The sequence below is a fragment of the Muscardinus avellanarius genome (genome assembly GCF_963383645.1).
Source record: "Muscardinus avellanarius genome assembly, chromosome: 10".
Taxonomy (NCBI): domain Eukaryota; kingdom Metazoa; phylum Chordata; class Mammalia; order Rodentia; family Gliridae; genus Muscardinus; species Muscardinus avellanarius.
This window is the reverse complement of record NC_137796.1, coordinates 113,105,623-113,120,742: the sequence shown is the minus strand read 5'-3', so window position 1 is coordinate 113,120,742 and position 15,120 is coordinate 113,105,623. Positions and strand designations below refer to the sequence as shown.

Genomic DNA, 15,120 nt, shown 5'->3' with positions numbered 1-15,120 from the left:
CAGCGCGGCCTCGTCGCCCGCCCGCGCCGCGCGACAGCGGACACGCAGTCCGAGAGCAGCTGCTGCTTCTTTATTATAAGCGCCCACAGGGCCCGGGCCCTCCGTCCGCACAGGCCTGCCCCGCCTCAGGAGTACTCGCAGAGGTGGCCACAGCCGGCAGGGCAGTGGGAGCTGCCCTCCAGCCACTTCATGATGTGCTGCAGGTGGCCGCCGTGGCTGCAGCCCTGGCACCACACGAACAGCCCCTTGACCACGTGGTGGCAGACGGCGCACATGCTGGCGCAGCGGTGGCACCTGTGGGGGGGAGGGCACCTTAGCTCTGGCCTCCAGGGCGCCCGCGGCCCCGCCCGCCCAGGCCCACCTGTCGCAGACCCAGCCCCGGCTGCTCATGGGCCGCTTGCAGTGGCTGCAGTTGACGTGCAGGGTGGTGGAGGCCTGGTTGAGGCAGCTGACTGCGCGGCTGGTGCTCAGCTTGACCACCTCGTTGGACACGTTCCAGAGGCAGAAGCGCTGCAGCAGGTCGATGTAGGACGTGTACCAGTGCTCCTTGGGGACGAGGGGTTCGGGTCGGTGTCGGGTCGGTGTCGCGGCACGAGCCGGCCACGCAGCAGAGGGCCCGGCTGGAGCAGGGAGGCAGCGGCCGGGGGCTGCCCGTCCCACCTACCTGGGTCTGCTCGTCGATGTCCTTGCGCACCCGCTCACCAAGCACGATGAGCACGGACACAGCCATCTGCACATCCCCCTGCTCGGCATAGAAGCGCAGCATGTCGCACACCAGCACGCTGAAGAAGTCAGGGGGCAGGCGGCTATCACAGAGCGTGTGGGACACGGAGAGCAAGGAAGACGACGGGTCCACGGGCGCCAGGGAGGCTGCGTCCGCCTCGCTGCCGCTCACGTGTGGTGAGTCAGCCTTGTCCTGCAGGTGCTCCGGCCCGGACGGCGTGTCCACAATCTCGTGGCGCAATGGGAAGGCCTCCTGGGGCAGCACATACTCTGGCTCCTCGGCTAGGAGGCAGGGACAAGGCAGGTGGGCTGAGGTGCCCTGGCCCTCCACCCTGAGCCCCACTCATGGTGAGCCCGCCCTGGCCCTCTACCCCCCTCCCCAGCCCCACTCACAGTGGACATGTTCTGGGTACAGCGGGTACAGCTCGTCCTCCTCGCCCTCCACATCGCCCAGCAGGTAGTCAGCAGGTACATCACTGCCTTCGGTTTCCTCATTGTCTGTCCAGCAGGGGAAGACAAGCACTCAGAGGTGGTTCGCTGAGGGGTGCCCAGCCCCGCCCCCCCAGCCCCTGCCTGCCCCTGGTCTACCCTCGTTGGTGATGAGCGTGGCCGAGGAGTCGAGCAGAGCCGTGTCACTCCGTGTGTCCCCTTTGCTACGGTCCAGCCGCGTCTCACTGCCGAGCCCTGGGGCCATATCCTTCAGGTTGAAACTGGGGGCATGGAAGGCTCGTGGGTGTCTGAGCTCCGGCAGCCCACCTCCAGGGAGGGCCAGCCCAGGCAGCTACCTGTTGATGAGCGGCAGGCCGCAGGAACTGCCCTTGCCCACGCTGTGGCTGAGGTTGGCAGAGGGGGCCAGTCCAGGGCTACAGTAGATGATCCGCAGCATGGTCCATGTCTGCGCCACCTAGGACAGGCACCAGCCACTCGGGGTCCCGGCCAGCCCCCAAGCTACCCCAGCCCTGGACAGAATCGCACATCAACCTTCAGCTGCCCGGAGACCCAGGGCCTTCCATCCGGCCCCCGGGGAAATTGACCCATAGGAAAGATAATCGAGTTTGTACCCTCAGGAAGCAGGGGCAAAGGGGAAAAGAGGCCCTGGTGCGGCGAAGCAAGGGGGCAGAAGGGTAGAGGGGCGTGTGCAGAGGCTGCACTCAGCAGGCCGGGTGCGGGGAAGGGGCCATGCCAACAGTGGGGAGGGCTTTGGACACATGGCTCCCCAGGCCCCCCAGCATGGGATGCTCTGGCCCAGGTAGGTCCTGACACCTGAGCTCGTGGGGCAAGGGCTGCTGGTGCAACTGGGCAGAGCAAGGGGCGAGCCTGGGGTGGGGGCAGCAGCCAGGCCATTCAGCCCGCCTACCTGATTGCGGCCAAGCTCCCGAGCCACCTTTGCGTTGTGGTCACAGAGCTCAGCCAGCGGCCGGCCAGCCAGGGCATACCGCTCGGCTGTGTCCACAAACCAGCTCATGCTGCCGCCCCCGGCCTCCATCTCAAAGACGCTGAGGGCGCTGGAGGCTAGGCCCGAAAAGGGCTCAGCAGGGTCCAGCTTGCGCTTGAAGAAGATGGGGTGGCGCCGGTCACCAGCATAGGGCTTGCGTCCTGACTCAGCAGGCACCAGGCTCTCCTTGGCGGCAAATGCCACGTCCCCAAAGAGGCCATAGCAGAGGCCCTCGGGGTTGGCACGTTCAACAGGCTGGCTGGCGTCACGGAACAGATGCTGGCACAGGGTGCTGTCTTTGGAGCCCGAGAGTAGAAAGCAGGGGTCGTGTGGGTGGCGCCAGGCGATGCCTGTCGTGACGTCTCGGTGCTCCTCGAACATAGCGGCTGGTACGAAGGGCCGGCGCACGTCCCACACGTAGATGTTGTGGTCCACCATCATGGAGCATGTGGCCAGGTGGTGGCGGCACTCAGGCCGCCACTTGACCCGAGCCACAGAGGCGATGGTCTGCACGCAGTGCATCTCCTTGGCACGGTGTGTGGTCATGTCCCAGACCTTCACCATCTTGTCGCGCCCGCCCGTGGCCAGCCAGCCCCTGTGGGAAGGCCCACCCGAGGCCTCAGTGACCCTCCTGAGAGGGGTGGAATCCCCCAGCCCTGCTGCCCCAGCCTCGGGTCTTCAGCCCTGTGCCCCCTGCAGCCCGCACCGCACCTGTCCTCGGGGTGCCAGTCGCAGCAGAAGACAGGCCCGTTGTGGGCCGTGAACATCCTCTCACATCGGTCAGGACGGCGGATGTCCCAAAGCTGCACGTTGCCATTCTCAAAGGTGGAGGCGAAGGTAAAGTAGTCCCGGATGCTGAACTGGACATCCCGTACACTCTCTGACTGGCCTAGAGACAGGGGTCATTGGAGACGGGTGAGGGGGCTGGCCCTTGGAGTGGCTGTGGAATGGTGTCCCACACCTGCCTGTGGCCAACTAAGAAGCCCGAAGGGCAGAAGGTCAGCCCCAGGTTGGCCTTAGGTGGGTGGAGCCGAAGCCAGGGATACACTGCATGTGCTCTGCACAAACTCTCAGGCCTGGATTTCCCCTGGAGGCAGTATCTGAGCACTGAAGGGGTGGGAGCCCCACCGGGCCACCTGCCCAACTTCCCTGGGGACTGCTGCCCCGTGGGAGAGGGAGGTGGCTGAGGAAGATGCCTCAACCTCTGCCACCCGTTTTGCCTCAGGCTGGAGCTCCAGCTGTGGAGGGCTCAGGGGCTGGTCCAACCCAGAGGGCCATGACACCAAGAGCCTGGGAGAGCAGTGTCCAGCAGTCCCCTGACACGGGCAGCTCAGGATCTGTCTTAAGAAGCCTCTGACTCCCCGAGGCCCAGGTCCCTGCCTTATACTTGGCCTGGTTTCGCCAAGGTAGACAAGGCCCGGCTGTCAGGGCCCTGGGGCTAGATGGCATCCACTCCTCCACATCCCTCACCTGAGCACTGCTGGATCTGGTGGACCTGCTGCAGTGAGGCAGCCTGAAGCCAAGGAGAGGAGCAAACCGTACTCAGCCAATCCATGAATCTGCGGGCTCTGCCCTGCGCCATGCCGCACCCAGCCCGGGGGCTCCTGCAGTTCCTGCCTCCTGCTCCCTCCCCTAAGTGCCCTGGCTCACGACCTACCCAGGCCTGCCCTGTCCCTTCCTTGCTGACCCCACTCCTCCAGTGCCAGCTCCCCCCTGGGAGCAACTGATGCCTCTGGGTGTGTGGGCCTCACCCGAGAAGGTGCTGACAGAGTCTTTCCTGCGCAGGTCAAAGCACTTCATGAAGCCGTCCTGCGAGCCGCTGAGCAGCACGTGTGCTTCGGTGGGGTGGAAGCAGACTTTGTTCACGGTGCGCTTGTGTTCTGTGAACAGCTGGTCCTGCTTATTGCGGGATGGCCGGCCCAAGTTCCAGGTGACCACCACTCCATTGGTGGCCGCTGTGGCCAGCAGGTTCTCATCCATCTGGTGCCAGACGACGTCAGCGCAGCTCAGGTTGAGTGAGGGTTTGCGGCCCACACGAAGGTTCAGCTTCTCCACAAACTGCTCCTCCTCGATGGCGTAGATCTTGAAGATGCTGCGGCCTGCCACAACCACTTGGGCTGCATCACGGCACACACTGATGGCGTTGGCTGGCGCATCCAGGTGGCAGTGCATGGTGCGACCCGTGAGTGCACTGCCACCCAGGGCCGTGGTCACGCGGGACATCTTCTCCATGGCTGCAGACGGGGGCAGGAGGTCAGCGAAGCGGGCGGGCCCAGTTGGCCTGCGTGGCCCTCAGTTCAGACCTTTCACTCAGGTTACTTCTCCAGAAGCTGGGCCAGAGCTGGCCAGTCTTGGTGACCAGTCCAGACCAGTCAGCCAGCCTACCCGAAGGCTCCGTGTCTGCTCTGAGGCTGGTCAGTACCATATCTGACTTCCCCCAGAAGACCTTACATGGCTAGTCCCGGCCCAAGCCACCTTTCTGTCCCTGTCAGTCAGATCCCTGTGGCCACCGGCTCCGGCCGTCCACACAATCCACCCGGGGGGCCTCAGGCAGCGGGTCTCCGGGGAGGAACAAAAAATATGAAGGGGGCAAAAAAGCTGGAGGGACCCAAAGGTCCGGGCAGTTTAAGAGGCCAGCGGCACGGAGAACGGGGTTCCGGTGACGCGCGGGACCGGAATGAGAGCGGCCCGAGGAGCCTTGCCTCCGCGGGTACTCCAGACCTTTACCTAAGGCTCCCGGCAGCACGGAACCTCCGCGCCGGAAGCGGCCTAGCGTTCCCGCCCTCCACCGGATGTGGTCCGTCCTTGACTCGGGCCTCTCCGGAAGTGATCGTCGGCTCTACGCCTATAGAAGTTCCGGGTTAGGGCGCTACGCTAGTCCAGGTGGAGCTATAACCCAGCTCTATTTATTTTGTTTTATTTTATTTTTAAAAAACAAGAAACACTAAGTTGAGGAGGCACTTGTTAAATTGCTGAGGCTGGCTGTGGACCTGCGCTCATCCTGTGCCTGCCTCCGCCTGGCTTTGTGTGTCTTTGTGTCTTAGTCCTCCCCTGTCCTCTCATTTCTCTTTCTGTACTGGGGATTGAACCTAGGGGCTCGCTCATTTGCCGAATCGGTCCTCGAACCTGTGATTCTCCTGCCTCAGCCTCCCAAATACTAGGATTACAGGCGTGCAGCCATCTCGTTCAACTCCTGTCTGAGAGAATATTACGTGTAATGACTTTCTGCAGTGGGGATTAGGGAACTTTTGTGTTGGTCACTGCTGAGTTCCAGCCTCTGCACTTTTGTGTGCATGTGTGGCACTGGGGATGGAACCCAGGGGCACTATACCTCTGAGCTACACCCCCAGCCCTTTTTTTTTTTTTTTTTTTTTTTGGTGGTACTGGGGGTGGAACCCAGAGGCTTTCTACCTCCGGGCTATACTCCCAGACCTTTTTTATATTTTATTTGGAAACAGGGTCTCACTAAGTTGCTGAGAGCCTCACTAAGTAGCTGAGGCTGGCTTCGAACCCGTGTGATCCTCCTGTCTCAGCCTCCCAAGCACAGGGATTACAAGCGTGCACATAAAAAATAGGGCCCGGCCCTCAGCCCTATTTTTTATTTTTTGATGTACTGGGGGTGGAACTTAGGGGCTTTTCTACCTCTGGGCTATACTCCCAGTCCTATTTTATGTTTTTTATTTGGAAACGGGGTCTCACTAAGTAGCTGAAGTTGGCTTTGAACCTGTGCAATCCGCCTGTCTCAGCCTCCCAAGCACTGGGATTACAAGTGTGCGCCACACACCCGGCCTTTTATTCTTTATTTTGAAACAGGGTCTCACTGAGTTGCAAAGGGCCTAAGTAGCAGAGGCTGTTCTCAAACCGCGATCCTTCTGTCTCAGCCTCCCAAATGCTGGGATTACAAGCGTGCACCACCACGTCCGGCTTGCACGTTTCTTGAAAGAATGAATACATTTGATGAGGTACATGAAGAGACTTAGGCCACCCAAGGTAGATTAAAAAAAAAAAAAACTCTTGTGCTGTGATCCAGTGGCCTAAAAACAAGCCAGACTCGTGTTTTTTACAACTTTTTTAATATATATTTTTATAAACAGGTCACGTGATAAAATAGCACAAGAAACACTTACCAAATATAAGGTTATATCTTCCGCATATACAGGAGAATGAGGTTGTTATGTACAATAAGAAAATGACTTTAGGGGTTGGTTGGTTTTGTTTGTTTCCTCTCTCCCCTTACATTTCCTCCCACAGTCGTTGGAAATATCACAGCTTCAGTGGCATTAATACTTTGGGCAAATGGACAGCTGACCCTGCCCTCGGGGCCCCGGGAGGAGGGGCTGAAGACACTGGCTCCTGACCCCTCAGCCTGGAGCCCCCTCCCGGCGCGGGTGGGCTCCTTGGGCTGCCGGCCCGTGTCCGCCTCAGCATCTCACGCTGGCGTGCGGTCCTTTCCCACTCTCACTCTCTGGCTTCTGGAATCTGGTTACTCCCAACCAGGTAGGGGCTCAAAGATTGCGTGTGGGTGCTGTATCTGCTAGGGCTCGAGTTGGGATGGAAAGGGTCCCGGCCTGCTCCTCAGCATGGCCCTCCAGGGCGTCCAGTGTCTTGGGATCACACAGAACACGGCCAGAGACTTGGGAAGCAGGGAGGGGCGAGTGGGGGCTAGGAGCGAGCCCTCCCTCCTCGGGTGTGCGGACCTCTGGAAGATCGGAGTCGCTGGTCAGTGCTGATCCTGACCATTCTGCAGATTCCACCTGAGGAGACCTGCTCAGGGGGAAGGTGGTGCTAAGCGGCCTGAGCCTGGCTGCTCCCAAGGCCTGACAGTTCTGCACTGTGGCTCCAACCTGGGGTCTCAAGGGGCCCAGGGGGGCTGCGGCTGGCTGGGGTAATAGCGATTACTCCAAGGGCACGGACTCTCAATACTCTCCTAGCCTGGCCAGGGACCAAGGATCTGATGGGGGCAGGAACCGGCCCACACCAGCAAGGAAGGGAGGGAGGCCGCTTGGTCAGGCGGGCACAGAGAGGGAGGGCGGGAGCTGGGCTCCTCGGGGGCCATGGCTTTGGCAGTGGACTGAGTCCCCTCGCACCCTTCGGAGGCTCCGGGCGCAATGCAGTGGAAGATGCCGGAGGCCCTGAGTGCTGGGGGACCCAGCCCCCCAATCCTCCTGGGCCCTGCCCGGGACGAGGGGCAGCGGGAGGCAGAGCAGGGAGGGGCAGGGAGGGCGCTGGGGGTCCAAGTGCCCCCAAGGAAGCCCCCCGCGGGCGGGCAGGTGATGGCTGTGGCGTGTCGGAGGGCGGGCGGGCGTGCAGTGCGGGCACGAGGGGCATGCACAGAGTCCCCGAGTGTGCGTGCGTGCGTGGCGGGGCTCCCCGCGCGGCGGGCTCCGGCGGGCGGGCCTCCTACTCGATGACGACACAGCGGGGCAGGTGCTGCGAGAAGTACTTGAAGAGCTCGGGTGTGGCCCCGGGGCAGTTGGTCAGCTCCAGCTCCTCCAGCTCCTGCAGCTGCACCAGGCCCGACAGCCCCGTGGTGGTGAGCAGCGGGCAGCCTGCGCGGGCGGGCGGGCGGGCGGGGGCTCAGCCGCGGCTCACCGGGGCGGGCGGCCGCGGGAGCCCCGCGGGCTGGGCCGGCAGGCCGGGCATGCAGCGTGCCAGGGGCTCACCTGCCAGCGACAAGAGGCGCAGACTCCTCATGGCCAGGAGGTGCTTCAGCCCGAAGTCCTGCACCTGGGGAGAGCGAGTTATCTATTTCCGCTTGCCGGGGACCTGGAGCCGCCGAGGGGCAGGGGCAGGGTTCAAAATGAAGGTTTCTCGCCCCCACCACACACCCCCGCCCGCAGAGCCAGGAAGTGGCCGGGAAGCAAGGGTGAGGGCACGGGGAGCCTGTGGGCCACCTGCCCCGGGACCCAGACCCTCCCTGTGGGGCCCGAGGGGGCCAGGAGGAAGTCAGCGGGCCGTCTGAACCGGGAGCCCCACGCGCCGCCTAGCCCCCACGTCGGGAGGCCTGGTGGTCCCCTACCTGGCAGCACCATCGCAGGTAGAGGCTGCGGAGGGATGACATGGTGGACAAATAGCTGAGGCCAGTGTCCGTGATGCGTACACACCTGTGGTGCATCAGAGGGGACTGCCCACCTTCAAGTCGCCCGCCCACCCCACCAAGCCCCTAACTTCCCATCGTAGCCCCAAGCCGCCCTGGCACCGCTATTTGTGTGTGTGTGTGTGTGGTACTGGGGGTGGAACCCAGGGGCTTTTCTACCCCGGGCTATACTCCCAGACCTATATTATTTATTTATTTATTTATTTATTTATTTATTTTTGTGGTACTGGGGGGTGGAACCCAGGGGCTTTTCTACCCCAGGCTATACTCCCAGACCTATTTTATATTTTATTTGGAAACAGGGTCTCGCTAAGTTGCCGAGAGCCTCACTAAGTAGCTGCAGCTGGCTTCGACCTGTGCGATCCTCCTGTCTCAGCCTCCCAAGCGTGTGCCACCACGCCCAGCTGCACCGCTCTTTCAAAGGATGTGGTCCAGCCAACCCTTGCGCGCTTTGGCCCACCCTTGATGCCCCGTTAAGATGGCACTGCCCACCGTGATATCCTGCATCTGTCCCTCCGCAGCCTTGCCCAGCCAGAAGCCCAGGGGCTAGGCCCCACCCACTCGGGCTCATGGGACTCGCCTGCCAGGGCCCCAGGGCGTGCACACCTGTCCAGCACAAGCTCCTCCAGGCGATGCAGGTCGCAGGCCACGTACTCCAGTGCCATGTCCGTGATGCGCGGGCACCAGGACAGGTCGAGGCTGCGCAGTTTGCGCAGGTTCTCCGCTACGAGCTCCACGCCGTCATCCGTGACCTTGGAGCAGCCCGAGAGGCTGAGCGCGGTGAGATTGGGCAGGCTGTGCACCACGTTGACCACGCCGTGGTTAGTGATCTCCCAGCAAGACAGTAGGCGTAGCGTGTGCGTGCTGTGGCCTTGCCGGGCGGTGAAATAGGCCAGCGCCGTGTCCGTCACGTGGTAGGCCTGCAGGCTCAGCTCCGCCAGGTTGGGCAGCAGCTGCGAGATGGCCGCGATGGCGTCGTCCGCCACGTTGATGCAGTCGCTCACGCTCAGAGAGGTGATGCGGGCGCTGAGGCTGGACCACAGCCCCGCCTCCGTGAAGTCGTTGCAGCCAGACAGCTCCAGGCGAATGACGCCCTGCATCTGCTCCAGCATCACCTGTGGGCGAGAGGGCGCGTCAGGGGCAGCCTGGCTCTGCTCCCGGCCTGCCCCCACGCCCCTCCCGCAGGGTGGCAGGAGCGGGGAGGCAGTCAGTGGGTCTCCCGGGTGTGGATTTGTGCGAGTGTTGAATCCTGGGGAGTGGACACGCGGCTGTTACCCTGGAGGAGCAGGACACGGGCAGGGCCGGGCATAGTGGGTGCTCGGGAGTCGGCTTCAGGGCCTTCTAGGAGGAGACCCCTCCTGAGCTCCCCTCAGCAACCTCCCACCCAAGGTCAGGCTCATGGGTGGACGGGGTGTGGCTCTCAACTTGAGAATCTTCACCCCGCACCTTCACTTTGCACCGGTCCCCAAACTCTGCAGCCAGTCCTGCCCCACGCCCCATGATCAAGCCACGCTCCTCCTCGGAGCACCAGCCTGCCACCCTCAGCTCTGTTGCCGTGCGTGCTACGCGTCCTCTAGACCAGCACCCCACACCCGCACTGCTGAGCCTCCCCTGCCCCCAGCCCTGCCCAGCTTGCGGGCACACCTCCAGACCGGCATCAGTGATGGTGGAGCGCTTGAGACTCATGGCCTTGACGCCCTTCTTGGAGAGCGCATAGTTGTCGATGAACTCACAGATGTCCAGGTCGGAGACACCAACCAGGCAAAAGCCCTCGAAGCCACGCGCAGCGAAGCCCTGCAGGTTCACGAACTCCTTCTCGCCGCCGGGCAGCACATTGTAGAGCTCCTTGGCATGCAGCACTGGCATGAGGCCCGCCCAGAACTTGGGCTGGTAGAGCACACGCCGCCAGGCTTTGCACACCTGGGCCAGCACGCACTTCTCGCAGGCCGAGAAGTACCAGAAAAGGCCGTTGAGGATCTTCTCGTCTGTGGCCAGGGGCGGCCGCTCCCCTGGGGGTCCGGGCACCGAGGCTGAGGCTGGTCCACCTGCCGGAGGGCACGGGCCCCCGGCCAGAGCAGCCCGGGACAGTGGGGTAGCCAGGCTGGGGGGTGGAAGGGCGGGTGGGGGCGGGGGCTGGCAGGGGCGGTTTTTGGCAGCTGGGGTGCCCTTGGTGATGCTGGCGGCACCCAGGCTGTTGGGCTGGCCCGGCAACTTCACCAGGCCATTCCGAGGCAAGCATGAAGGCTTGGGGTCGCCGTCGACACCCGGGCTCGACATCTTCCTGGAACACTCTGCAGATGGGCCAGGAGGGGCACGTGAGTGTGCTGGGCTCTGGGGCGGTGGGGGAGCCTACCCCATCCCTCCCCTGGGTGCCCCCTTCTCGGGCTCTGGCAGAACTCTCAGGCAGAAAGGATCTGAGTGTGTGCCTCCCCTGACTGTGTGCAGCCCAAGAGACAGGCTGTCCGTAGCCAGGGCATGCACTGCGCCTCCTGTATGCACTGGCCCCTCAACCTGCGCCGCCCATTGACGCTTAGCTACTCTGATCCTGCTGGGCATGGGACAGCACTTGTGATCCCAGTACTCAGGAGGCTGAGGCAGGATCACCAGCCTTGGCTACTTGTGAGGCCCTCTGCAACTTAGTGAGACACTGTTTCAAAATAAGGAATAAAATAGGTTGGGGGTATAGCTCAGAGGTAGAATGCCCCTGGGTTTAATCCATAGTACAAGAGAAAGAGAGGGAGAGAGAGAGAGAGAGAGAGAGAGAGAGAGAGAGAGAAGAAGAAGAAGAAGAAGAAGAAGAAGAAGAAGAAGAAGAAGAAGAAGAAGAAGAAGAAGAAGAAGGAGGAGGAGGAGGAGGAGGAGGAGGAGGAAGGGGGAGGGAGGGAGGGGGAGAGAGAGAGAAAGAGAAAGAAAAGAAGAAGGAGGAGGAGAAGGAAGAGGAGGAGGAAGGGGGAGGGAGGGAGGGAGGGAGAGAGAGAGAGAGAGAGAGAGAATGGGAGAGAGCGAGGGGAGATACTATGATTCCCATTTCATGGGCAAGAGGCTGGAGGTGGGGTCCCTGGCCACATCCTTGCCTCTGTTCTTCGAGGCCCAACCTCTGCTGGGCAGAGCTGGGAACCTGGAGGAAAGGCTTGGGCAGTGCCTAGGCCCTCCCCCACGCTGCCTTGGGGCTCTGGAGGGGCTCTGTTCCCCCCTTTTTTGGAACTGGGCATTGAACCCAGGGGCATTCCACCTTCAAGCTACATCCTCAGCCCTTTTTATTTATTATTATTTTTATTTTTTGTGGTGCTGGAGATGGAACGCAGGTGTATTCCCCTTTGAGCTGCACATCCAGCCCTAATTTATTTTTTATTTGGAAATAGGGTCTCATCACAAAGCTGCTGAGAGGCTCAGTAGTTGCCAAGGCCAGCTTTGAACCTGCAATCAACTGTCTGTTTCCCAAGTAGTGAGATTATAGGCACCATACCCTGCTTTTATACTTTATTTATTTTTTGCAGAACTGGGAATTGAACCCAGGTGCATTCTACTGCTGAGCTACACCCCCAGCCGTGTGTGTGTGTGTGTGTGTGTGTGTGTGTGTGTGTGTGTGTGTGTTACTGGGAATGGAACCCAGGGGCATTCTACCTCTGAGCTATACCCCCAGGCCTGTTTTATATTATTTTTTTTTTGTTTGTTTGTTTGTTTTGCAGTACTGGGGATGGAACCCAGGGGCATTCTACCTCCAAGCTTCACGTCCAGCCCTAGTTTTTATTCTTTTTGTGTGTGTGTGTGTGCATGTGTGTGTGTGTGTGTGTGTGTGTGTGTGTGTGATACTGGGAGTGGAACCCAGGGGCTTTTCTACCTCCAGGCTATACTCCCAGGCCTAGTTTATTTTTTAATTATTATTATTATTATTTTTTTTTTTGGTGGTACTGGGGGTAGAACCCAGAGGCTTTCTACCTCCGGGCCATACTCCCAGACCTTTTTTATATTTTATTTGGAAACAGGGTCTCACTAAGTTGCTGAAAGCCTCACTAAGTGGCTGAGGCTGGCTTTGAACCTGTGCAATCTTCCTGTCTCAGCCTCCAAAGCGCGGGGATTACAAGCGTGCGCCATCACGCCCGGCTCCAGGCCTAGTTTTTTATACTTTATTTGGAAATAGGGTCTCACTAAGTAGCTGAGGCTGGCTTCAAACCTGTACAATCCTCCTGTCTCAGCCTCCCAGGCATGGGGATCACAAGTGTGTGCTATCACGCCCAGCCTGGCTCTTATTCTCTCTTTCTTTCCTTCCTTCTTTCTTTCTTTCTTTCTTTCTTTCTTTCTTTCTTTCTTTCTTTCTTTTTTGGTGTTACTGGGGTTCCTGGAAGCCCTTCTACCTCCGGGCTACACTCCCAGACCTATTTTTTTTTTTTTATTTGGAAACAGGGTCTCTTAAGCCAGCGAGGCTGGCTCTGAACCAGTGTGATCCTCCTGCCTCCGCCTCCCAAGCGCGGTAATTACAAGCATGCACCACCACGCCCGGCTTATTCTTTATTTTGAAACAGGGTCTCACTGAGTTGTGGAGGGCCTCACTAAATACCTGAGGCTGTCCATGAACTGCAATCCTCCAGTCTCAGCCTCCTGAATGCTGGGATTACAAGCATGCACCACCATACCCGGCTTACTATTTCTTATTCTTTATTTGGAAACAGGGTCTCACTAAGTTGTGAAGGGTCTCACTAAGTAGCTCAGACTGTCCTCGAACCATGATCCTCCTGTCTCAGCCTCCCAAGTACTGGGATTACAAGCATGCACCACCACGGCCGGCCCCCAGCCTATTTTTTATTATTTATTTTGACATGGAGTCTCACTAACTGGGGGAGGGCCTAAGTAGCTGAGGCTAACCTCCAACCTGTGATCCTCCTGTCTCAGCCTCCCAAGTACTGGAATTACAAGCATGTGCCACTATGCTCAGCCTCCTTTGATTATTTATTTTGAAACAGGGTCTTGCTAGGTTGCTAAGGCTGGTTTGTTGATCCTGCAATCCTCCTGTTTTAGCCTCCCAAGTACTGGGATTCCAGGCATACATCACCATGCCCAGCTTCTGGCACCCTTCTGAATCTTACACACCAGCTCCCAAGAATCTCAGTGCCTAGAGAAGGTTGTGCGAGCTGGGACCTACCCAGAGGAAGAACAGATGTCTTCCCAGGGCTGTCTGTTGTGCCAGCATGTGCTCCCTGGACACGGCTGTCCCTTTGGTCCCCCACCTAAAGGGCAGTGGGATTCTCAGAGCCACCTGCACCTGCCCACCCCACCCAGCACCCAGGGGGGCTGAGCATCCAGGGCTCTCACCCACAGACCCTGGCGTCCTGCTCCCTGGGCCCGCAGGTCCCGTATTGGGTGCATGGCCTTGGCTAGCTAGTCTCTTCTTGGGGCCTCCAGTCTCCTTGCCTTGAAGCCTGGTGATGACACCTGCTTCCTCCTGTGAAAGAAGTTGAGGGCCATGCGTGGCTCCCGAAAAGCTCAGGAAGTGACAGGAGCTCACATCTCATCCCCGCCAGCCCCAGGGCAGCACAGGCCCTGCCTCCCGCCTGCAGGTGGCCCCAGGACGAGGCAGGAGCCCACACGCAGTCCTCTTTCCTTCTACTATTTCTTGTGTGTGTGTGTTGCTAAGGGTGGAGCCCAGGAGCATTCTACCTCAGAGCTGCACCCTGGGCCCTATTTTATTTTATTTTAATTTTTGTGGTACTGGGGATGGAACTCAGGGGCATTCTACCTCTGAGCTACACCCCCAGCCCTATTTTTTTTAATTCTTTATTTTGAAATAGGGTCTCACTGAGTTGCAAAGGACCTCACTAAGTAGCTGAGGCTGTCCACAAACCGCGATCCTCCTGTCTCAGCCTCCCGAATGCTGGGATTACAGGTGTGTGCCACCATGCCTGGCTTTTATTTTTTATTTGGAAATAGTCTCCTGAAGTCGCTGAGAGCCTTGCTAAGTAGCTGAGGCTGGCTTCGAACCTGCAACCCTCCTGTCTCAGCCTCCCAAGTACTTCGACTATTGGCATGTGCTACTATACTCAGCTAGGTCTGTCTTGCCCACAACCTCAGAAGAGGGTCCAAAGCTGCTCCAGCCCCTCTTGCCCACCTGCTCTCCTTTTCAGTTGAGCCCCCTTCCCGAGCTCTGGGGCTGAGGAAGCTGCCTACCCATCCCCACAGCCCGGCCTGACCTCAGAGTGGAAGCAGCAGCCTCCAGGGACAGCAAAGGAGCCCCTGCCCTCTCTCCAGGGCTCCCAGGGCCTGGACAGCAGAGTCCTCACCGACATCCCTCCCTGGGATGGGACCGGAGTCCTCCAGAACACAGGGTTTCTGAGCTTTGGGGCCCGGCTGAGCTTTGAGGCCAAAAGCCGAGCTCCACAGCGCTGGCGGGCCCCAGGCTTGGTACCATGCCCCTCGCCGCCTCCCGAAGCCATCACTGGGCCTGGGTGGTAGCCCAAGGCGGCTTTGGACAAGGCTCCTCGCCTTCGCCGCACCTTTGCGCACGCTCACGACAGGGATGGCACAAAATTCATAACCACTTGGCAAGGACCTGCCAGGAAAATCATGTGTTTCAGCCTCAGGGCAGCCCCGTGTGTGCAGGCGGCCATGACTGTCACCCGGCCATGACTGTCACCCGGTTTTAAGATAAGGACTTTTTGAGCCGGGCGTGGTGGCGCATGCTTGTAATCCCAGCAATCGGGAAGCTAAGACTGGAGGATAGGGGTTCTCCGAGAGCTTCGGCTACTTAGCAAGGTCCTTTGCAACTCAGTGAGACCCTGTTTCAAAAATAAAGACTAAAAACTAGGGCTGGGGGTGCAGCTCAGAGGTACAATGCCCCTGGGGTCCATCCCCGGTACTGCAAGGAAAAAAA

The 15,120-nt window shown here is 59.7% G+C and overlaps 2 protein-coding genes across 2 annotated transcripts; both read right to left on the bottom strand.

Moving 5' to 3' along the window:
- Positions 1–125: 125 nt before the first annotated feature.
- WDR24 (WD repeat domain 24) lies at positions 126–4,390 on the bottom strand (the record flags this gene model as incomplete). The annotated part of the gene is made up of 9 exons (XM_080704472.1): positions 126–294; positions 362–546; positions 665–1,005; positions 1,117–1,221; positions 1,312–1,433; positions 1,509–1,627; positions 2,081–2,753; positions 2,870–3,047; positions 3,910–4,390. The coding sequence occupies 9 exons, from the start codon at positions 4,388–4,390 to the stop codon at positions 126–128; spliced, it is 2,373 nt and encodes a 790-aa protein (XP_080560598.1).
- A 3,168-nt stretch (positions 4,391–7,558) lies between these two features.
- FBXL16 (F-box and leucine rich repeat protein 16) lies at positions 7,559–10,532 on the bottom strand (the record flags this gene model as incomplete). Its single annotated transcript, XM_080704221.1, has 5 exons — positions 7,559–7,707; positions 7,822–7,885; positions 8,178–8,262; positions 8,862–9,370; positions 9,900–10,532. 5 exons carry the CDS (start codon positions 10,530–10,532, stop codon positions 7,559–7,561), a joined length of 1,440 nt encoding a protein of 479 aa, XP_080560347.1.
- Between the last annotated feature and the right edge of the window lie 4,588 nt (positions 10,533–15,120).